The sequence below is a fragment of the Panicum hallii genome, chromosome 4 (assembly GCF_002211085.1).
Source record: "Panicum hallii strain FIL2 chromosome 4, PHallii_v3.1, whole genome shotgun sequence".
NCBI classification, from domain to species: Eukaryota; Viridiplantae; Streptophyta; class Magnoliopsida; order Poales; family Poaceae; genus Panicum; species Panicum hallii.
This window is the reverse complement of record NC_038045.1, coordinates 51,122,667-51,145,284: the sequence shown is the minus strand read 5'-3', so window position 1 is coordinate 51,145,284 and position 22,618 is coordinate 51,122,667. Positions and strand designations below refer to the sequence as shown.

The 22,618-nt window shown below is 48.7% G+C and overlaps 2 protein-coding genes across 4 annotated transcripts; one reads left to right on the top strand and one right to left on the bottom strand.

Annotated features, from left to right (window-relative positions):
- Positions 1-84: 84 nt before the first annotated feature.
- LOC112890916 (transcription factor GTE1-like) lies at positions 85-15,035 on the top strand. Of its 3 annotated transcripts, XM_025957794.1 has the most exons (8): positions 85-198; positions 788-829; positions 12,083-12,118; positions 13,577-13,801; positions 13,932-14,030; positions 14,206-14,264; positions 14,376-14,496; positions 14,703-15,035. In XM_025957794.1, the coding sequence occupies exons 1-8, from the start codon at positions 157-159 to the stop codon at positions 14,862-14,864; spliced, it is 786 nt and encodes a 261-aa protein (XP_025813579.1). In that variant the 5' UTR covers positions 85-156; the 3' UTR covers positions 14,865-15,035. The 3 variants fall into 3 exon arrangements, with proteins under 3 accessions (XP_025813579.1, XP_025813580.1, XP_025813581.1); XM_025957795.1 differs by lacking the exons at positions 85-198; positions 788-829; positions 12,083-12,118 and adding an exon at positions 12,499-12,989; XM_025957796.1 differs by lacking the exons at positions 85-198; positions 788-829; positions 12,083-12,118 and adding an exon at positions 12,501-12,866.
- On the bottom strand, positions 8,590-9,774 carry LOC112890917 (proline-rich receptor-like protein kinase PERK13). The gene is made up of 5 exons (XM_025957798.1): positions 9,633-9,774; positions 9,227-9,565; positions 8,944-9,149; positions 8,717-8,883; positions 8,590-8,646 (listed from the first exon to the last, which is right to left on the bottom strand). Exons 1-4 carry the CDS (start codon positions 9,668-9,670, stop codon positions 8,873-8,875), a joined length of 594 nt encoding a protein of 197 aa, XP_025813583.1. The 5' UTR covers positions 9,671-9,774; the 3' UTR covers positions 8,590-8,646; positions 8,717-8,872.
- Positions 15,036-22,618: the final 7,583 nt, after the last annotated feature.

Below are 22,618 nucleotides of genomic sequence, written 5' to 3'. Positions count from 1 at the left end.
AAGAAGAATTGGGCGCAGCCGTTCTGAGATTGGGGGTTATTGCGATGTGTGCTGCAGCTAGAGAGGCGGGTGAACGAGGTGGTGGACTTCTACGATGGCAAGAAGCACGGCAGCGGCGGGCGTAAGGGCGGCAGGCACAGGGCATACGGGAGGGGGATGCCCGACCTTATGCGCCAGTTGGGCGTGATTTTACGAGAGGTCATATTTCTCGAATTGGTTCATTGCACTTTTGTTTATCTTAGTGCTTGTTGGTGTAGCTCAGTATTCTTGCATCATGAAGGAAGCTCTAGAAATCTGATCAATTAGAACTGTAAACGGCCTGAATGCCTGATAGATCAGACCATCCTAATTCCTAATGAAACATGTGAGGACCTAGATTATTATCATTGTGATCGCCTATGTTTTAGATTATAGGTTTACTTCTACGGTCTTTGGGTGAACTTGCGAATAATACTCTTGGCACATACTAATGAGGTTCTTCTAATTCTACTTGAGGTTCTTAAGTAGTGAAGGTGGTATGCGATTGCAGCTTTTGGAAGTGCTATTGATAAGATTTTTTGGGCAATTAAAATACATATTCTATTGAGGCATAAACACATCTTTGTTGTTGATTGATTGTATTCAAGGTCCATTACGTGCATTAAGTTAAAATACCTCATATATCGAGCTTGCAGATACTTTGACAAAGTTTATGGCTTTCTCTTTAAGGAAAAAGTTTTGACATGAGAATAGTTTGCTGCATGAGTCTGTAATTCGCACTCAATCTTCTTTATTTTCATCCTTACAGATCACCGATGATAATGATGCATGGCCATTTCGGGAGCCAGTGGTGTCAGACCCGGGGCCACGGGGCTGTGTACATCAAGGAGTCCGTATTGGGCTAGGGGATAGGACGTGTCCTGTACCTTATTTATGTTGTATTCTACCCGCATGCGGATTAGAACTAGTCGATACAGAAGGAAACTACTCGAGTTGTACTCGAGTACGATTCCTAAGTTAGTATCAGACTAGGATTCATGTAACCCTGTCCCCCCGGATATATAAGGGCGGACAGGGACCCCTTCGAAACATAAGATCACCAGATCAACATCAAGGCAATACAAACCATCATACAGGACGTAGGGCATTACGCATATTGCGGCCTGAACCTGTCTAAATCTTGTGTTGTCTGCACCTTCGAGTTCCTGATCTCGGCGCACCCCAACCCAAAATCTACCACCTTGGGTATACCCTTCGGTGGGCAGCCGGACAAAACCCGACAGCTGGCGCGCCAGGTAGGGGGGCGCATCAGAGATCCGCTGGAGAACTCCATGGTTCTTTTCAAGTTCCCCAGTCCCGTGCTCCCTGAGGGCACAACCTTTGTTTTTGGCTCGTGGGTTTGCGTTGCTAACGGCGCAGGCGGCTTCCGTCGGCACATCATCGACGACACCTTCAAGCTAAAAACACTTGCCGCAAGGCTCGACGACTTTGTCGATAATCTCGATGAGTTGCCGTTTTCTGACCCTGCCAGGGAAACCGAGGCAGCGTCTGTCTCTACTGTTCCTTTTTCCATGTTGGAAAAGGACTTAGACTCTTTGCTTCAGGATGGAGGTTCCGAGGCCACCGCATGTCGGGAGGCTGAGGATCACCTGGCCACTTGCGGGCTGATGATCACCACCACCTCCGAAGGATGAATTGTTCATTGGAGGGGGATGAACCTGTCCGATTTACTCGGACATGAAGACCGATTGGTAGCCCATCTTGAGCCTTTGCCTTTTCAGGAGGGCAGGGCGTTGGCTGCCATATCCGAGGGCTCGACTGAGCTAGTCGAAGCCCCCTCTGAAGAACTCGCAACTCGCCAAGTCCTGATGGCGGAAGAAGGGGACGATGATGCCCTCATCCCCATTGGCGCACTTGATGGCATATCAGAGGATGAAGACACCGCTGAAGCCGAGAACGAGAACGACGCTGAGCGTGACGCGCGACGTGCAAGGAATAGAGCTCGTGCGGTTCGCAGAAGGCGCGCCAACGAGCGCATACGTTCTGCACAGCGCGAACTCGACGCCGAATTCGCCGCGGCGGATGAACGTGGCTTCAGGACTCCTGTGGCCAACATTGCTCGGGTAACAGCACTACTCGAGCGAAGCAACGACCCCAACGTCCGACAAGCACTCATCTATGCCCAACGGGCGTGGGTCCAGTTGGACCAGCAGGCTCCGGCATCGCTCGTCAAGCACGAGCACGTCGGAGACAGCCGAAGCCAGGCCCCAAGTCGAACAACGGGTAATCTTCCGCGACCCCAACGCAGCAACAACAATGATGGCGTGGGTGGAAGCCAGCTCACCGGTGGGAGGCGGCAGCCACCTCCGGCAAACAACCCGAGGCAGCCCAACCCTCCACGTCAACAACCTGATCTTCGTCAGAAGATCAACGGGGGGCGCGATGCCCGGTCAGTCCTCGACTCGAGGCGACGGGAACGCGAGGTAGCCGAGCGAGACGACGCTGACTGCAGTGATCGTTTCCCTGCGTTCACTGCGAGATTCAACAAGTACAAGTACCCGGAGGGTTTTAAGCCAATTGGTATTACCAAGTACGACGGCAAGCAGGCCCCCCAACAATGGCTCCGCTGTTATTCTACTGCCATTGAGGTGGCTGGCGGCTCCAACACTACCAAAGTCGTCTACTTTCCGATGGCTTTGGAGCCTGCACTGTTGACTTGGCTGGAAAGTCTCCCTAACGACTCCATCGACTCCTGGGAAGGCCTCAAGAAGGTATTCATCGACAACTTCCAGGGGGCGATATCTCGAGCAGGAACTCGGCACGACCTCGCCCAGTGCAAGCAAGAGCGCAATGAACTCCTCCGATCCTACACCCGCCGTTTCTTCGATGTGCGGGCCACCATCGCCAACATCTCGGAAGAGGACATTATCGACTGCTTCTACTACGGCCTCACTGACCCAGGTATATATCGTGATTTTGGGCGTAACAGGCCGAAGACGGTTGCAGGTCTACGCGACATGATGCACGACTGGTCTGAACAAGAAGAGAAGATGCGCGAGAGGTTTCCAAGACGTACCGATCTCAACCAGAAGCGCAACAACGATAACCGGGCTGACAAAGGCCAGCGGGACTTTTCGGGTTCTTCCCGAAAACGCAAGCCAGACGATCTCGTCGCGGCTGTGGAACGTCCTTCGCGGGGCAAGAAGTTGACCACGCAGGAGCAGTTTGAAAAACTCCTGCAGAAGAAGTGCCCGTGGTGTGTCAACTCCAAACACGCAGCGATCGACTGCTTTCAGCTCAAGCGCACCTTTGGCTCTCCTGGGAACGGCAAGAAAAACAAGTCGACGGGCAAAGAGCCCGAAGACGAGGAACAGGAAGACAAATCAGAGACGCCTAAGTTCCAGGATGCTTCCAAAACCGTCAATGTCATCTTTGGCGGTGACGAAGATTTTTGCTCCAAGCGGGAACAGAAGTTGCTGCTACGAGAGATCCTATCGGTTGAACCGGCGGTACCACGACCACTACGATGGTCGGAGGTCCCCATATCGTTTTCCCACGATGATCAATGGACCAGTTTTTCCGAGCCTGGGAAGTTTCCATTGGTACTGGATCCCGTGGTCGCAGAAGTCAAGCTTACTCGGGTTCTTATCGATGGTGGGAGCGGACTCAATCTTATCTTTGCCAGTACGCTGAAGAAGATGGGTCTGGACCTTACCAACAAGCTCACTCCGAGCAAGGCTCCTTTCTACGGTATTGTTCCTGGCAATGCCGCGCATCCGCTTGGAACAGTCGTTCTCCCAGTCACTTTCGGGACGAGGGAGAATTACCGTACTGAGTTCATCAAGTTCGAGGTGGCCAACTTCGAATCTTCCTACCACGCTATACTGGGGAGGCCGGCGCTCGCCAAGTTCATGGCGGTGCCGCATTATGTCTACTTGCTTCTCAAGATGCCAGGACGCAACGGTGTTCTCACGCTCCGAGGCGACTTGAAGAAGTCCTATGATTGCAACCAAGAGGCCATCCAGTATGCATCGACTTCCCGCATGCCAGATGCTTCCGCTGAAGTACTCGCGGCCGCACAGCAACTCTCTCAAGCCGAGCTGGACATCCCGACGAAGAAGTCGAGTCAATCAGGCGTCAAGTCGACGGGCGAGGTGGCTCTTAAGACGATCCAGCTCCAGGAAGGCGATTCATCCAAGACAGCCATCATCGGCGCAGGCTTGGGTGACAAATAGGAACTCGCGCTCGTCAGTTTCCTGCGGGCTAACCGAGACATATTTGCATGGAAGCCATCGGATATGCCAGGGGTACCCAAGGAGCTGATCGAGCATAGTCTTAATGTTTACCTACAAGCTATACCAAAGAAGCAACGACTTCGTCGTTTTGCCCCTGATAAACGGGAGGCTATCAAACGGGAAATAGCCAAACTCCTCGCGGCTGGATTCATTAAAGAAGTAATCCACCCAGAGTGGGTTGCTAACCCTGTCTTTGTATTAAAAAAGAACAAAGAATGGAGAATGTGTGTCGATTATACCGATCTCAACAAGCATTGTCCAAAGGATCACTTTGGGCTCCCTCGCATTGATCAGGTAGTCGACTCAACTGCAGGTTGCGTACTGTTATGTTTCCTTGATTGTTATTCAGGTTACCACCAGATCGCTCTCGAGGAAGAAGACCAGATTAAGACCGCGTTCATCACCCCGTTTGGGACTTATGCCTACAAGACGATGTCCTTCGGGTTGAAGAACGCTGGTGCCACCTATCAGCGGGCAATTCAGATGTGCTTTGTTGATCAGTTACACCGGAACGTGGAGGCCTACGTGGATGACGTGGTCGTAAAAACCCGAAGTCCCGAGGGCCTCATCACGGATCTGGAGGAAACTTTTGCCAGCCTAAGGAAGTACCGATGGAAGCTTAATCCGACCAAGTGCGTTTTCGGTGTTCCGTCAGGCAAATTGCTCGGGTTCATAGTTAGTAACAGGGGCATCGAGGCCAACCCTGACAAGATCACCGCCATCACTGATTTGGAGGCACCAGCCACAATCAAAGATGTGCAAAAACTTACAGGGTGCATGGCAGCTCTCAACAGATTCATCTCCCGGCTCGGGGAGAGAGGATTACCCTTTTTCAAACTCTTAAAGTGCCAAGACAAGTTTCACTGGACAGAGGAAGCCGAGCGGGCTCTGCAGGATCTCAAGCAACACCTACAGTCGCCCCCGATCCTCACAGCACCATTGCCGGGTGAGACCCTTTTACTTTACATTGCGGCAACTACCCACGTTATTAGCAGTGCTATTGTTGTCGAACGCTCCGAGGAAGGCCATGCTTTTGGCGTGCAGCGGCCCGTGTACTTTGTCAGTGAAATACTCTCGGAGTCTAAGGTGCGCTACCCGGCGGTCCAAAAGCTTCTCTATGGCATATTGATTACTTCAAGGACATTACGCCATTACTTTGAAGGGTACCAGATCATCGTGATCACAGACTACCCGTTGGCGGATATCCTACACAACCAAGATGCCACGGGTCGTATTTCAAAATGGGCAGTGGAACTGGGGGCTCTGTCGATCGACTTCAAGCCACGCACTGCAATCAAGTCCCAAGCTCTAGTCGACTTCATGGCAGAGTGGAGGGAAAATCAAGTTCCAAAACCAGTTGACAAGCCAGAGCATTGGACCATGTACTTCGATGGTTCTCTCAAGCTCGATGGCGGCGGCGCTGGGGTTTTATTCATTTTCCCAAGAGGCGAACAACTCAAATACGTCCTCCAAATTCTCTGGGAGGTATCCAACAATGAAGCCGAGTATGAAGCGTTGCTTCACGGGCTCCGTTTGGCGATATCACTAGGGATCAAGCGACTACTTGTATATGGCGATTCACTCTTGGTCGTTCAGCAAGTCAACAAGGAGTGGGACTGCAACAAGGAGACCATGGAAGCCTATGTTCAAGAAGTACGCAAGCTAGAAAACAAATTTTCTGGCCTAGAAGTTCATCATGTGCTACGGGAACACAATGTCGCTGCCGATGCCTTATCTAAGCTGGGATCAACCCGAGCACAAGTCCCAGCAGGGGTATTCGTTCAGGAGCTGACGCACCCATCCATCAGCCCTTCACTGCCGGTTTCCACCGTCACTGGCTCTGTACAGCCAGAACGGGAGGTTCTGCTGGTCGGTGAGGACTGGAGAGGACCTTTCGTCGACTTCATCCGAGATCTCATCTTACCGGCCGGGACGGACCCCAAAAGCGCTGCCGCCGCCCGCCTCATGCGACGGAGCAAGGGGTTTGTCCTAGTCGAAGACAAACTTTATCGGCGCGGCGCACGATCCGGAGTACTCATGAAGTGCGTCACAACAGAAGACGGTCTAGACATATTGAGGGAGATACACGAGGGCGTGTGTGGTAACCATGCCGCGTCAAAGTCTCTGGTCGGCAAAGCATACAGAGCTGGTTTCTGGTGGCCTACCGCCGTGTCCGACGCCGAAGATCTGGTGCGACGATGTCAGAACTGCCAGTTCTTCGGTAAGCAAACTCATGTCCCGGCCCACACCCTCATCACTATACCGCCTTCCTGGCCTTTCGCTTGTTGGAGCCTCGACATGATTGGGCCCTTCACAATGGCGCCAGGAGGTTTTACTCATGTTCTGGTGGCTATCGATAAGTTCACCAAGTGGATCGAGTTTAAGCCGATTGCCAAGCTTACTCCAGACAGGGTGGTCGACTTCATCTCCGACATCTTACATCGTTTCGGCTTCCCCAACACTATTATCACTGACTTGGGTTCAAATTTCACGGCCAACCAATTCTGGGAATTCTGTGAAAACTCATCCATCGAGGTTAAATACGTTTCGGTGGCTCACCCAAGGGCAAATGGGCAAGTCGAGCGGGCGAATGGTTTGATCATCGACGGCCTCAAGAAGAGACTTTTCGATGCTAACAGCAAAAAGGGCGGGAAGTGGATTCACGAGTTGCCACACGTAGTCTGGGGGCTGAGGACTGAACCTTCAAAAGCCACAGGGCAGACCCCGTTCTTTCTTGTCTACGGCTCCGAGGCAATTCTCCCGGCAGATATCATGTGGAAATCCCCAAGGGTTGAGATGTATAAAGAGGGCGAGGCGGACGAAGCACGACAGCTGGAGTTGGACTCTGTCGAAGAGGCTTGCTGCTCTGCTCTCGTTCAGTCAGCCCGTTACCTACAGGGAATCCGGCGATATCATGATCGCAACATTAAGGAAAGGTCGTTTAGCATTGGCGACCTTGTCCTTCGTCGCGTTCAGGACGAGTCGGGTTTGCACAAGCTTAACTCGAGATGGGAAGGGCCTTTCATCGTCAAGAGGGTTACAAGACCGGGATCTTATCAACTTCGGCACCCCGATGGTCAGGATGTACCCAACTCATGGAACATCCAGCACCTGCGACGGTTCTACCCCTAAGCAGTCTCGTGTCCAATTTCTGTACGCGTCAATGACAAGTTTTCCTTTTCTGGGTCGATTTGGCGGCTTTGTGCCACACAACCCGAAATGCAAATTCTTGAATACGGTTTCTGACCACGTTCAAATTCTATATAAAATCGACTACTTGCCGGTGGTACATGGGTCGTCGCGATGCTAATCGTGTTCTTTCAAACTGGTTAGGCCCGTCTGGCTCGGGTTCCATCTAACTCGTTTGGCTACTCCTGCGGTGGTTACACCTCAGGGTAGTTTTCGACTGTTTGCCATGAGCATCCTAGTCATTGCGCTATAGACTGCACGTTCCGGGCCCGAGTGGATCCCTTTTGGCGGGATTTTATCTAGCTCACCCGATGAGCTCTCGCGAAGGGCTAAATCGGCTACTCTCTGAGTTGCTGCACTCAGAGGTAGCACGCCTATGCTCCAAAGCATATGGGACTCTTAGTCTGCACAATAAGGCTACAAAGGAACAAACATGGTTTCTTATATTACAAAAGTCTTAAGCACTAACGGTTCAATCCTCGACCATGCTTCCTACAATTTTTTCAGCCACAGGCCGGACCTCTAGCAAATACTCGCGGAAGCTTTCATCGGTACAATCAGCAGCTGCACCCTCTGCGAGTACTTCTAGCCGAGCCTTTGGCCAGAAGGACTTTACAAGGCCTAGGGCATGGCCCACGTAAGATGTGGCAGCCTCGGTGACAAAGTTGAGGATCTTCTGTGGCGCCCCGCGAAGTCGATCAAGTAGTGGTGGCCCATCTTCAGCACCGTCTTCCCGGGGATCCACCATCTCTACGAGTTCTTGAGCTGCCACCTTCAAATCATTGAGTTCCTTCTGGCGCTGCTCTTTCTCCTCGCCCAAAGTCTTGATCTGCTGGAGGCAGCCGACGAGTTGCTTCTCCATGTCGGCCTTCATCTTCCGCAGACCCTCGACTTCATCTGCGCGGCGATATAGCATGTTCTTCAAATCAGTAAGCAATCCCTCTTTATAATTTAAGAGTTGTTTAAGTTCTGCGATGATAGGCAGGTTTCAGGTCACAAAGCCATCGACTATGGGTATGAATTCAAGAATTGAATTCAATATACCTTTATGGGTTTTCTGCTGCTCCTTGAGTCGGCTTTGGAGCTCGATGATATTCTGCTCGAAGCCGGCTCGCTCCTGCATCAGCTCGTCGATACGCCTGGTGGACTCTTCCAGCTTCGTTGAAGATTTTTGGTTCATGTCCTACGTGTTCCTGGGCGTCAGAGAAAATTGATTTAAGCATACAGTTACCAGCGGTTTAGACAAGATTTACCAGAGCAAATGAGTCGATCGCCTTGATCATTTGGCGCAGGCGGCTCAGATCATCCCCTGGGAGCTGCATCCCTTGGAGCATATCGGTGTTCTCCCCTACAGGGGTTGGCAACCCGGGTGCCTCGCAAGAAGCACCCGCACCCTCCAAGGCTGACGGCTACAGGGTCCCTGCAACAGGCAAGTGTTCATATAGCAATGATTGTGGCAGAAGGCAGTGGGATCATTTACCTGCACCGTCGACGGGCACGGCAGTGGTCGTTTCGACTTGCTGATTGCTGGGGGCTTCGGGTTCTGTGTGCTGGGGCTCGGGTAGTGGCGAATCAAGCATGATTACATCTACCCTCCCTGCTGGCTCTAACACGTCGGGTTGTCCAGGCGACAGCTGGGGGGCTGGTGGCGCCAACTCGAGTTCTGGCGTCACCGCAGCTGTTGATCTGCTTAAGTCAAAAGCACAACATTTTTACTGTGACTCTTACACGTAGCTAAAGGCAAGGTCCAAGGCATTACTTACCTCTGGGATCGGATCATTGTCGGCTTCCTCCACACCAGCTTCAACGGCTTCTTTACCACGGTACTCGTGGCTGGAGGAGTTGGCGTACAGGATGAGGAGGCTGGCAGCTCTGGCACGGCGATGTCTGTGGCACCTATTGCCGGCGGCGGCGCCGTTTCAGTCGAGGGCGTGAGCTGCCCCGACATTGTGCCTGCCACGGCGATAGTTCCATCGTCTGCGACAGAAGGAGACGGATCGGCCTTATCAACCTCTCTGGGTTCGGCTTCTGGTGCATCTTTTCTGGTGGGGGGCATTTCGGCTACCCTCTGGCGCTGGGAGCCGGGCAAGGAAGACGAGGGACTGCAAGACAAAGTTGTCATTGGTGTTCAGCAAAGCAACTCGCCACTATTGTTCAACAGATACTTACCTGGCGAGGTCAGCGGCGCTGGCTTTACGTTTCCGCATCTCCCGGCGCCACCGGGGAACTAGAGGTGCGTCGTCGGACCATTCCACGGATGATCCGGAGGAGTCGTCGGCTTGCACCCTCTCCCCAACTACCTGGCTGCCCGTGGCTGATTCGCTGCCAGCAATTTGTTCCCTCCGTGCTTTGGCGGCGGCGCTGGGCAGCATATGGTAAGGCCGGGGCAGATCGGGTTGTGGTGGGTAACTCCGATACAACGCTGTTGAATCCTGTGTCAAGACAATCGGTTAGTATTAACTCTTCAGATCAAAGGAAGAAGTCGAGAAGTCGAACACTTACTGCTGGTGGTCGATTCTGGGCTGTAAATCCTGCTGGAACATATGGGACGGCATCCACATCTAGTAGAATTCGCCTGACGCGCACAAGGGCAGCATCGTCCTCAAGCTCTTCTGCGCACATACGGGATGGGTCTTCAGTACTCAGGTACTCGAATCCTAAGGTATGGCGCTGCTGAATGGGTTGGACTCGGCGTTTGAAAAATGATAGCATCACTGATGCTCCGGTTACCCCTGTCTCTTTGTGCGCGGCAATCAACTCGAGCAGTTCTTTTACTTGGTCCATCTCGGCTTCATTTGGCTCCAATGTCCATTCGCCACGCTGAACAGGGGGCCTGCCAGACCGCATAGGGAGTTGGGGGGCATGGTTCGCAATGTAGAACCAGTGTTGTTTCCACCCGGGGACATTTGACGGAAATTTGTATGATATATATTTGTCACTAGCGTGTTGCCTAAGTTGGATTCCAGCGCCCTCTATTGCAGAAGGATTTTTTGAGGTGGGCTGGAGCTTCACGCGGAAAAGATAGCGGAACAGAGCCCAATGTGGTTCAATTCCGAGGAAAGCTTCACAAAAATGGATGAAAATGGAGATATGGCAGATCGAATTGGGGTTGAGGTGTTGCAGCTCAATCCCATAGAAGTAGAGAAGACCACGGAAGAAGGAGCAAGTGGGGAGGGCGAATCCCCGTTCAGAGAAAGAGCAGAAAGAAACGATCTCATCGACGTTTTCCATGGGAAATGGATCGCGAAGAGGAAGGCGCCAATGGATGAGATCCCTTTCCTGAAGCAGACCCCCCAATACCAAATTTGCTAAATTATGGCGAGAACACTTACTAATTGACCATTCTCCGGTTGTTGCTTGCGCCTCTTTCAAGTCCTTTTGGTTGTTTTTCTTCGGAGCCATTTCGAATCTTTTCAGCCACGAGTTGTTTTCACAAGCGCTCAGGGGCTGTGGCGGCGGGCTCAAAGATCTTCGACTATGCTGGGCGGCGGAGGGGCTCGGGCAGGTCAGACTCTAATTGGGGTTTTGTTTTTCTCTGGTGGCGGCGTCAGATCTGAGGGCACAGGAAAAACCCTAACCGACCGCGGGGTTAAATAACCAGCGTTCAGGCAGTGGTTTATTGTGTGTAAGATGAAGCGTCGCGCAATAGAATTAATTGGATACTGGCAGTTTTTTGGCAGATTTGTTGGGCCGTTACCCGATTCACCATTTTTTCTGGGTTGGTTGTCCTGAAAAAAGAGGTTTTTCGGGTTTCGAATCTAATTTCTGCTAATTGTCTCTTCTTAGACTTTATTTTTTCAAAAGGAACTTTTTTGCCACGTCCTTTGGGATCCTTTTTTCCAAACGATTTGGACTCAAGGCTCGGGGGCTGTGGGACACGTGGCATCGACTACTTATTTTTCGAAAGTACTCGAAGGATAAGAAGGAAAGATTCAAAGCTAGTTTGACCCTCAGCTTGATTCTTTGATTCAACCTAAGGCTCGGGGGCTACTCCATATGGCGTGCGATTATTCATCGCACCCCATATAAAAGAAAGGATTCGGGGCATGAGCACCTTATAGCTTCGATGCAGTCAGAAGAGTACTCGAAGAGAAATTTCAAGACGGAGCTTTGAAAGAAGTCGAGGACAGCTTCAGAAGTACTCAAAGAGTCCGCAGTACTCAGCTAAGAAGAGCTCGGGGGCTTATCAGACCCGGGGCCACGGGGCTGTGTACATCAAGGAGTCCGTATTGGGCTAGGGGATAGGACGTGTCCTGTACCTTATTTATGTTGTATTCTACCCGCATGCGGAGTAGAACTAATCGATACAGAAGGAAACTACTCGAGTTGTACTCGAGTACGATTCCTAAGTTAGTATCAGACTAGGATTCATGTAACCCTGTCCCCCCGGATATATAAGGGCGGGCAGGGACCCCTTTGAAACATAAGATCACCAGATCAACATCAAGGCAATACAAACCATCATACAGGACGTAGGGCATTACGCATATTGCGGCCTGAACCTGTCTAAATCTTGTGTTGTCTGTACCTTCGAGTTCCTGATCTCGGCGCACCCCAACCCAAAATCTACCACCTTGGGTATACCCTTCGGTGGGCAGCCGGACAAAACCCGACAAGTGGATGTTGTAGGACTGCACCTTCATGACTATTACAAGGTAGTGACTAAGCCTGATCATGCATTTTTATCCCTTATTGCTGTAGTTAATTCATATTGCGATAGTAATTTTGATTACAAGGGGATATTGTTGTAGGTTAGTAAAAATGTGAATCTATTGATGTTATGTATTTAGTGTAATCCTGGATATTCACCCGCAATACAAAATCTTGTAGAGGTATACGGACTCGACCTTGATTAGGGTCCACTTTGGCCATCGTTTATGTTCTACTGCAAGCACAAGTATATATAAATCTATGCTGAGCAGATCGTATCGGATACATATCAGTATTGTACACGTATGCGATACTGTTATGCGCTGGATATTGACCGATAAGTATCCATGGAGTATCAAGACAAATAAATATGAGATAATTCGATTTGTGAGCCGATATGTACTGGTCACTTCGTGGCTATGTCCCAGCTCACCTGAGCCAATCGCTACCAGAGTGGGAGGGAGAAGAGAGGATAAGCAGGAGAAACAGGCTAGGCTGTATGCCTGCACCTGCCCTCACTGCTATTCTTGCTGTGCTGGTCCGGCACCTGTGGCCATAGCAGCTTTCTTCACCGGTTAATTGCAGAGCTCGATATGTTGGGGGGTGGGGGGGGGGGGGGTTTGCTGGCACTCGAGCTGCATACAAATAGAGCTCGATCTGGAAGGTCCTTGCTCCTGGGGGCGGCCAGAGTTGCTGCTGCTGCGTTGCTCCATTGCAGGTGTAGTCGGGAAGGAATGAAGGAGGCGGCATCCAGTAAGGAATCTATAGATTAGGGTTTGAGGGGAGAGGGGAGGGGCTTGCTTTATCGGCTTTTGGGTGGATTGGGCTCTACTGAGTGGGATGGCTGCTCGGAGTTATTGTGGCCCATTAGTGCTTGTATTTTCCTCTTATTCTCTATTGTACATATTCTCTCCTACATATGTTTATATATGCCTTATTATTTATTTTTTGTAGAATAAAATATGTTTTGGTTTTTGGAAAACTGTGTATCCATGTATCCATATCTGTCTGATACCAATACACATCCATATTCGTGTTATATAAATATAACACCTTAGAAGCAAGCGATTGTAGTGTGTGGTTTTTCCTTCAGCACTAGTGCTTTTTTTTTCCTATTCAGAATTCCATCAATGGAATTAATATACCAGCTAACGTTCAGTTTTATGAGATATGAAATTGTGTCTTTGACCTATACTATCTGTTAAATGGTCGGATCACTTATAGTGTTCCCTTTATTGCTTAGTTCAAATTGTGGAATCCTTGAAATTTAGCATGTATGTCTCTATATTTAGTTTCTTCTTTGCAGCTGGTTAGCTGACCTGAGTTAGAGCTGCTTCTTTGGCTTGCTTACCATTGTATGCTTACCAAACAATCTTAATAGGGACAATTAATATTTATTTAATTATGTTTTCCTGAAACTTATTTGCAGTACTTTTCATGTATTTACTTTATCTTCTTCACAGATTATTACCAAAGCTATGGACTTCTCTACTATTCAAAATAAAATGGAAGGGAAGGATGTTACTACTTACAAAAATGTTCGAGAAATATATGCAGATGTTAGATTAATTTTTGCAAACGCAATGAAGTACAATGATGATGAGAATATTGTCCACTTGCTCGCTAAATCATTGCTTGAGAAATTTGAAGAGAAGTGGCGGCAATTTCTTCCTAAAGTTGAGAGTGAGGTAAAGTTTTCTAGTCATACATTTTTCTTTCTTATTTTGTTTTGTTATGGACATGAGTTGCCTTGCCTTTGATAAAAGCATGTCAGAATCTTTTGTTCTGTGCATCATATTTGTCTACATATGCTTGTAGGAAAAAAGACAAAAGGAAGAGGAATCAAAGGGTGTTCTAGCCTCCAATACTTCTCGAGAAGCAGCAATTGCAAAGTTAGCAAAAGATACTGATGATGAGGTATGATGTTTCGATCCATTGTTTGTTGTTGGGATGGTTAATATCAGTTCAATTATGTAGTGTTAGAAGCAGTATGTATAAATGTTGACAAATCTTCATTGCCTCAGTATTAGATTTCAAGGATCTTATCCTATTTGCCCATGGATATTCAAGACTTCCTCTTCTTTATCTGCAGCTGAATCAGATCAATAAACAGCTGGAGGAACTCCGGAAAATGTTGGTCCACAGATGCAGGTATATGCTATAATGCTCAATTTCCTTTTCCGTTGCTTTGATTTTTTATGTTACGATGCCATCATACCTGCGTAGCTGAATCACATGGTTGCTAATATATTGATATCGTAGGAAAATGACCACAGATGAGAAGAGGAAACTGGGTGCAGGTCTCTGCCACTTGTCTCCAGACGATCTTAACAAGGCACTAGAAATTGTTGCACAAGAAGTGGATCTCGACATGGATGCTCAGGTCATGTTTTGTTTGTTTCCCTAACACTGACCACCCCCCCCCCCCCTCTTTTCTTTCTGTTCAATGACCATAGACCATAACTGGTTTCTTTCATCGTGGCTCGAAATTAAGGAAATAATACCACCCCATGCGTTTCAACTTGAGAGTTCCCTCAAACCATTTTGGTTATTTCTTCTGGTCCACTTTAACCGTGCTCCCTGATGCAGAGCGAGACAACACTATGGAGGCTGAAATTCTTTGTGCGGGAAGCGCTGGAACGACAGGCCAACGTTGCCTCTGGGAAGATGGACGAGAACGCCAAGAGGAAGAGAGAGATATGCAATGCCCTGGCCAAAACTGCTTCAAAACGAATCAAGAAGCAGCCCTAGCAGTCCAGACCTTTCTTTGACTGCCACTGATTGTTCAGAATGTTTTTGAAGTAGGAGTAGCCTTGGTGAAACAATTTTTGCCCTTTCGTGTGCAGTCGTCGTGTACATAGTATGCATTGGTCTGTAACTCGTGAGTGTTTCGAAATTGCAAAATGTCTGGTGATTGCTTCCTCTCGTGTCTCTGAACCCTGCTTGCAGAAGACATGACGTCAAGGTTCCTGAGTTTTATTACTCCCTGTTGTGGAGCTGCGACTCGGAAAGGAATGTCCCTTCAGCAAACTTTTGTTGCAGGGCATGTTGACATAAACCACAAGAATTTCGCAAGAAACGGTTAGCCAAGGGTGACCCAGTTCAAGCAGTTATTTTTTAAAAAATCTTTTAGGGATTCCAGCCCTATAATATAATAATACAAACACTTTAGTCACAATGACTCGTCAACACGCACAGCATGGAGCCACCTTGAGACATCGTATATGAGTTCTGATCGCTCAAATCTAAGCTACAGCCTACAACTATCCTCCACTGCCACCACACACTGTTCACGACCACCGGTGACGACAAGGACAAGCCCACCATCCTTCCTGCCATGGCCCTGCTCACCACCGTCGCCTTTAACCTTGAGACTGTATTCAAGAACCTAGTGTTTTCTGTCCGGAAACCTGAGACGCTCTCTCATTAGGTCACTGACAAGGCAAACGGTGGCTAGTGTCTCACTGAAATGTCACCCTTTGTTCAAAATCCTCACTCTACGTGATGAGAACCTTCCTTTGTTCCTGCGGCAAGTCGGAAATTACATCAAAGAAAAGACAAAATATTAGTTCCTAAAAATGTCTGAAAGTGAAGGGAAGATGGCATGTGGTGGAGCTGATGGCACGGCCCCATAACCTGTAGAGGGAACTGTTTTCTTCATGCCATTGTTTCTTTAGTCGTGCTTGTAATGGCACTGATCTGTGTTCACAGCTTGCTCATGAGTTCAACTGAAATTTGGTCCTTTCATCATAGCACAATTTCTTCACCCTCTTCTTACTTGCTTTTTGACTAGAAAAAGTCATGCTCTTCTTAGATGGTCATGCTAGTTGAACCCTAATGGCTTATTGTTCATGTATTATATCGCTTATGATTTATACCTACTACATTGTTGATTTGATATAACCGGAGTTCCAGTAGCATGGCAACCTTTCTTTTATGTGTTTTTGTACTTCCCTTAAGACATGAGATGCAGCTCTCTCCCCAAAACAATCATCTCCTGCTACTATTTCATTTGCCCTTTAAACAAATGTATACTATGATTATGAGCTGCTGAAGATGGACGCTGCCAATCAACCTGATGGACTATCAGACACTTGGGTTTCTTCTATCCCAGGGTAATATGATTATTTGGTGCACCAAAGGAGGTGATCAGGTTGCTAATTAAGCTCACAGGAAAGCACTCACTCAGCATCTATGAAATTTTTTTGTTTGCTCTTGCTGGGTACTATGTCTTGCAAAGATATACTACATGATTGGCTGGCTTTGTAGTCGGTACTGAAATGCCGCCTTTTGTTCAAAATCCTCGCTCTACATGATGCGTCCGTCGGTCATGATTAAGCAGGGTAGATGAGAAACCGCCTTCGACCCCTCCACAAATTGGATGCCATGGGCTCTCGTTGTTGTCATCGTGGAGAGCAGAGCAGGATCCATTGTCCTTCAACGCGGAGCAGTTGTTCAAATATGATTTGTTTCCAACCCCAAAATGCTCCAAATTCTGGCTCAAGAAGATCTTGAAAACAACTCTGCTTTCGTGAGAACATTGGAAGTTAGGGCTAACTGTATAATTGACATGGTAACATGTGAAATTTCGTCAAAAAAATATGAGGGCCCTAAAACCGTCCGAAACCGGAGGGAAGTTGGTAGGTGGTGGAGCTGATGGCACGGCTCTGAGATAATTTGATCTGTTTTTCTTCTTTTGTGTGGCTGCCTCACACTGGAAGCGCTTCACCCCCCTTGCAGTACTTGCTCTGAATGATCACGTGTGAAGTGGTGGAGAATTTTTAAGTATCGGTTGTTTTCTTCTATGTTCTAAAGGTGTATGGCAATCAAACTCCGTGCCTAACTTGGTAGCTTTTGTTACCATTCCTACTGTACAACTTTCCAAATCAATTGTCAAAATTCAGTCTCTGTTCACGGTTAGTTTATCAAAATTCAACCATGTCTTTCATAAAATGTTTTGTAGCCTCGACCAAGCAACAAAGCAGCTTGCAGCCATGTAGACCTGGCAGAATACCAAGCGCTTAAGGAAACACTTAATGCCGCGCACGCAGTCGCCATTCGCATCGTCACCGTGCAGCCGCCTGCCTCCTCCCATTCGAACACCCGGCAACCACCGTCCGCCGGCTGATCGAACGCCCACCAGACCACCACTTCTCCGTCCATCTATGCAGCCCCGACGGCGCCTGCCGCTTTGCACGCGTCCCGGGAAGCGCCGCGCGCTGCTCGGATTCAGAGCACCTGGAGTTCCCGGAGCCGCGCCGCCGCGTGGTGCGGCCGGGAAGCTGGGCGCTCCGGCGGGTGGCGTTGGCCACGACCAGGGGAGGACGGTATTCCATTTACGGCGAGGACGACGGTGTTCATGCCACGTAATCTAATATTTAGAGCCCCGTAACCGTGATACGATTGTACCATTTTCATAGTGTTATTGTTCTGTAATGGCCATGCTAGTTTATGGAATTTCTCACAGCTTGCTCATGAGTTCTATCATTCGGATTGTATGTTCATGCATTTTCCCTGATTCACTATTTGTGAAACATCATGCTTTTCTTATTACTCAGTGGTCACGTTGCTTGAAACTCTATTTTCCATGGTTATATCACACTCATGATTTGTTTCATACATATTGTGCTGTTGATTAAGTCAAATTTTGGTCCCTAGCTTGTTATATATACAGCCCCATTCCACTGCAACAGTTTTTTGTGTTTTGTATTGCTTACTTCCATCAGGACATGCGGCGCAAACTCTATCCGGTAGTCAACCATCTGGAGTTACGGTTTCATTTCACTTACACCATAAGTGTGAGCTCACAACAGTCGTAAGTCATAAATGAAAATTGTTTTTCTGTCATTGTTAAAACCAAAGAAATCTCAGCAGGAGCTCACTTGACGATTTGTGGCCTGTTTTCGGGGGGCTGAAAATTAAATATTCAGACTTTCGTCATATTTTCATGTGTGAAAATGAAACACTTCATATATATCTGAACTTCTCATGTCTAAATGGGTAAGTTTTGTTTCCACTTCTAGTGTAATAGTTTTGCAGATCAAGATGAATGCTAATTTGCTTTCTGTTATCTTGTTGCCCACATTGCAGGCTTTGATCTACTAATATAACATTTCTAGATGTTTGTGAAAGTTTTTGATTTGAGTTCTAACAGTGGCGCAATGCACAATGCAACCCTGAGCCCATTGACAGCACCACCTGTAGGCTTGTGAACCATCCCTTTCTTCCTGCCTTCTTCAGAAAACACACTGAGCTTCACACATCAGACAGTCACCATGCGTCCGCCTGACGCCTGTCATGTTCCATGAACACCCGGCAGCCACCGTCCGGTGGCTCCTTGAGCGTCCACAACCATCGACCTCTGAATCCATCCTAGTACGTCCGAGGTGGACGTGGTCCTGTCCCGTTTCAGCGGCAACGCCAGCGGCCGTCGGCCGGCACTCTTCGCCGCGCCTCGCCGGGAAAGAAACTGCGACGTATGGTGCCGGTGCCTCCGCGTAGATTGAAGGCTGCGCTTCTCTCTTCGTCGCTTCCCTCTCCTACCTGCGGTGGCGCGGCGCTCCGACGGTGGCGACGTGCCGACGTGGCGTTGGCTGATCGCGGAGGAGTCAGCGCACCGGCGAGTGGGTTGGGCGTCAACAGCGAGGCCGGCGGCGGCGAATAGGCGTGAGCTTCTCATGGCGTGGCGGCCTTTCTCGGGAGGACGTCGCCGGCCGGGCACGGGCGGCGCAAGGGAAGCCTTGTCGTCTCTCCGGCGCCGCGCCGGAATCGGCGTGGATGACGGTCAACATGTTTTGCAAATCGACCCCTAAAACTGATTTCTATTTCGCAAAATAGCTCCTGATATTTTCATATACCCCCTTATTTGGATCGCAATTAGTAATCGCGATCCGATTCAGGGGTCTGTGTGTAAATATTTATCCATATTTTTACATATAGGTCCCTCGTCTGGGTCGTGGTGTTCGTCGGCGGATTGAAGAAGCAGCGGCGGCGGATTGAAGCCGAGGTCCACCCCACGGGTGCCTGAGAGCCGTCCAATCAACATCCCGCAGTCGAGATTAAGCAAGACCCATCCAATCGACACCCCTTGGATGCCTCTTCCGCAGGAGCCGAGCGCTCCCGTCGCACCACTTTGCCTCCCCCGGCCTCGCCGGCTCGCCGCCGCCCTCCGGCGAGCTCCCTAGTTCTGCGTGCGTGCACAAAGTTGACAGTATTACCACGTTGAGACGCTTCTCGTTTCCCCGTCCATGGCCGATCCGACGCTTTGATTCGTTGCCATGGAGCGAAAGTACCGGCCATGCTCTCTCTCTCTCTCTCTCTCTCTCTCTCTCTCAGCAGGTCTCTCCGTCTCGTCTGAATTTGTTCTCACTTTGACATGAATCAGACGTGGCGGTATGTAAACGATCGAGATCGACAGCGTTCGCCGGTCCGGCACCGGCACCTGCTGGATGCTCCCGCTCCCTGCTAGAGAAAGCAGAAAGTCTGAATATTTTTTCAGAACTTGCAGGCAGGCCATCAGCCAATCAAATGAAGCTCCAACTAACGTTCCGTGCTCTTTTCAGCACTGGACGCACGTTAGCGAAAGTCGTAACAGAGCATTTTTCCCGTTTGGACAGTTGTGGTTAGGTGTTAATGTTCTGAAGTCTGAATCCGTGCCCTATTCTCAAAAAAAAAAACGGCAAAGCAAGAAGTATGTGAGCTGAACCACTGTTTTTAGTTAGTTTATTGCATCCAGACATCGAGTAGAAAGCATAAGAGGTGCGAGTGTGCAAATGCAAGGCTGCCCTGTTGATGACACAGACAGAGCACCACCCCTGCATCCCAGTCCAGTAATCCAGATTTCAATTCAAACCACTACATTTGTAATTTGTTCCTGCCTTATTCAGAAAACAATATTTCAGTTGGCCTTTCAGAAACAGCCTTGACGCAGGCATGGAGCGGATGCATTCATGGACTGATGGACATCACCGTCGGCCTCCTGGCCCCCACGCAACTCCCGGCAGCCACCGTCCGCCGGTCTCTCGAACGTTCACCACCGTCGACTTCTCCGTCCATTCTGCCGCGTCCGACGTGGATGCGATCTGTAGAAGCGGCGACGCCGGCTCTGCTTCCCGGCGGGAAGGGCACGCTCCTCCTACTAATTTGCAATGGAGAGAGTATCATTCAGCATCATACAAGAAATTAACATTTGACTTGTTACTTTATGGTCATGCAAATTGATGGAACTGCTCACAACCTGTTCATGAGTTCTACCCATTCAGCAACATACCTGTTGTACTATTAGTTCAGCTGAAATTTGGTACCTGGTCCACTGTAATTTTCTCACCCTCTTCATCCTTTTTTCTTGAAAGTCACACACTTCTTACTCGATAGTCATGCTAGGCAACCCTATTGCCTACGGTTATATATCATACACTATTTATACCACTGTTCTTATGGTGATTAACTGAAGTTTTGGGTCCCTGGTTTGTTATATAACCCCAGATTGCTGTAGAATTTATCTACATTTTGTGGTTGTCCTATGGAAGACATGCGATACAACTCTACCTTATCCAGTCATAAAAATTACGATAAATTGAGAACTTAGAGGAAACTGGAAACCGACTCCACTGGAAATAAGATAGCTTAGGGTAGCATCGGGAATAGATGAAGTTCTCCTTGGAAACTGTTATGGATCTTGAGAATGAAACCCCTTGTTTTGTATTGTTTTTGTATCACAATCATTTTGTTCTTCTACATAAAACATTATTGCTGATTTAAGTGACTGGGAAATCTCTTTCTCTCTCATATAAAGATACACAACTCTTGAGGGGAAAAATAACGAAATTCTCTTACTTTCATGCAAGATCTCCTCTATAATCATCTTATTCTTCCTTCTCTTTTGGAGGCCCTTTGTTCTGAATTTTCATCTCTTCTTCTCTGTTTTCACAGGTTTCTTTCTCCTCTTGTAAGTGAAGTTAAAGGGGCTAACAAATATTGGTCCCCACCTTAAAGCTTCTCCCAATACAATGGCCACATCGCCACTGTCAACTTCCTCGTCCATTCTTGTGCGTCCGATGTGGAAGCGTTTATAGAAGGATTGATGTTAACGCTCTTAGTCTCAACAGTAGAGATGAAAATGGATCGGATATATACCAATACGAATACAGATAGCTATTTTGTCTTGAATTCGAATTCAAATATGAATAGTGGGATGTGTCAAATATTGATATCTATCTCATTTGCATATTCGACTTTAAGCAATCGTATTTGGATACAAATACCTGATTTTGATAAATGGTTATCCATTGAGTTTATTGAGTGTTTGAAAACTTTCGATCGGACGGACGGATTATATCTTAATCACTTTCATCTCGTGAACACACACCGTGGTTGCTGCAAGGCTGCGCCACACGCAGCGGCGCGCCTGGCGTACCGTACCTGGGAGGAACCAGCACAGCCGCGCGGCGCGGCGCGGGATGTGCCAGCCTGCCTGGCACTGCTAGGCTCCGGAAGGGGGCGGGCGCGCCTGGCGTAGCTGGAGCGGCACCGCCGCGCGGCGTGGCGCAGGATTGGTGCGGCGCCGGCGCGTCGAGTGAAGGGCGCGCTCCTCTCTCGCGCAGTCTCGCCTCCATCGCCGCCTCCCGGGAGTCCCGGTGGGAGACCCCGTACAAACCGCACGCTTCCATGTCTTCCTCTCGGCGCAACCATCCTCTGTCTGTCTGACATGATCAAACGCGGCGGTATGTATATGGTTGAGATCGACAGCGTTCGCCGGCCCGGCAGCTCCTGGATGCTGCTCCCAGCTAGAGCCGCCACCCAAACGGCAGAACGACGAGCAACTACGTCAGGATTCTAAAATCTTCACAAGTCAGAGAAAAAACGTATGGTATGCTGCTCATTTTTTCAGTGTAGATATAACATAGTTTCAGAAGCTGCTTATCGGCTTCATAACCATGAGAAAGATGGAAGGTGTGAGATCATGTTAAATTATCCTATTACGACATAAGGATTCATAATTTTGGGGACGGGTGCGTTTTTATGTTGGCGCTTGTTCTGAACTCTGAACTGTCTCTTGGTCTGAAACCTGAACTTTCTTTCGTTCTGAACTCTGAAATTTTTGTGGTTGCTGTAGATTTGATGAACATGCACCGGACAGCTTCATGTGAGAATCAAGAGCAGGTAGTTCAAGCAAACAAATGATGTCTGTGATGAGTGCTAGTTTCACAAAACTTTTTGGCTTAAAAATTAAAGTGAACGTTGAATTGTGGTTTTAGGAAAAACATGGCAAGCTTCAGATTGTAATGAATGAACATAATGCAATGTGTCATACCTAAAGAGATAAAATAGCAGCAGCTATAATGATGAGCTTGGTTCTAGGATTTATTATTCGCTTTTCAAGTCAGTAATTCAGTACTGCATTTGGAAAAATCGCATTTGCAGGATCTCAGGGAAGACTGGTTCCATGTCTTCCATGTACTGACATGATGGTGCAAAGGAGGTAGTACCAAATCAACCAGTTGTAT

What these genes read in the sequence shown, in the direction of transcription:
- LOC112890916 (XM_025957794.1), top strand. Translation starts at nt 157, where the DNA reads ATGCCCGACCTTATGCGCCAGTTGGGCGTGATTTTACGAGAG. An exon ending in CAAAAGATACTGATGATGAG is followed by an intron (nt 14,031 to 14,205) that starts GTATGATGTTTC and finishes CTTTATCTGCAG; the next exon opens with CTGAATCAGATCAATAAACA. An exon ending in ATCTCGACATGGATGCTCAG is followed by an intron (nt 14,497 to 14,702) that starts GTCATGTTTTGT and finishes TCCCTGATGCAG; the next exon opens with AGCGAGACAACACTATGGAG.
- LOC112890917 (XM_025957798.1), bottom strand. Translation starts at nt 9,670, where the DNA reads ATGCGGAAACGTAAAGCCAGCGCCGCTGACCTCGCCAG. An exon ending in AGCGCCGCTGACCTCGCCAG is followed by an intron (nt 9,566 to 9,632) that starts GTAAGTATCTGT and finishes TTTGTCTTGCAG; the next exon opens with TCCCTCGTCTTCCTTGCCCG. An exon ending in ACAATGATCCGATCCCAGAG is followed by an intron (nt 9,150 to 9,226) that starts GTAAGTAATGCC and finishes TGACTTAAGCAG; the next exon opens with ATCAACAGCTGCGGTGACGC.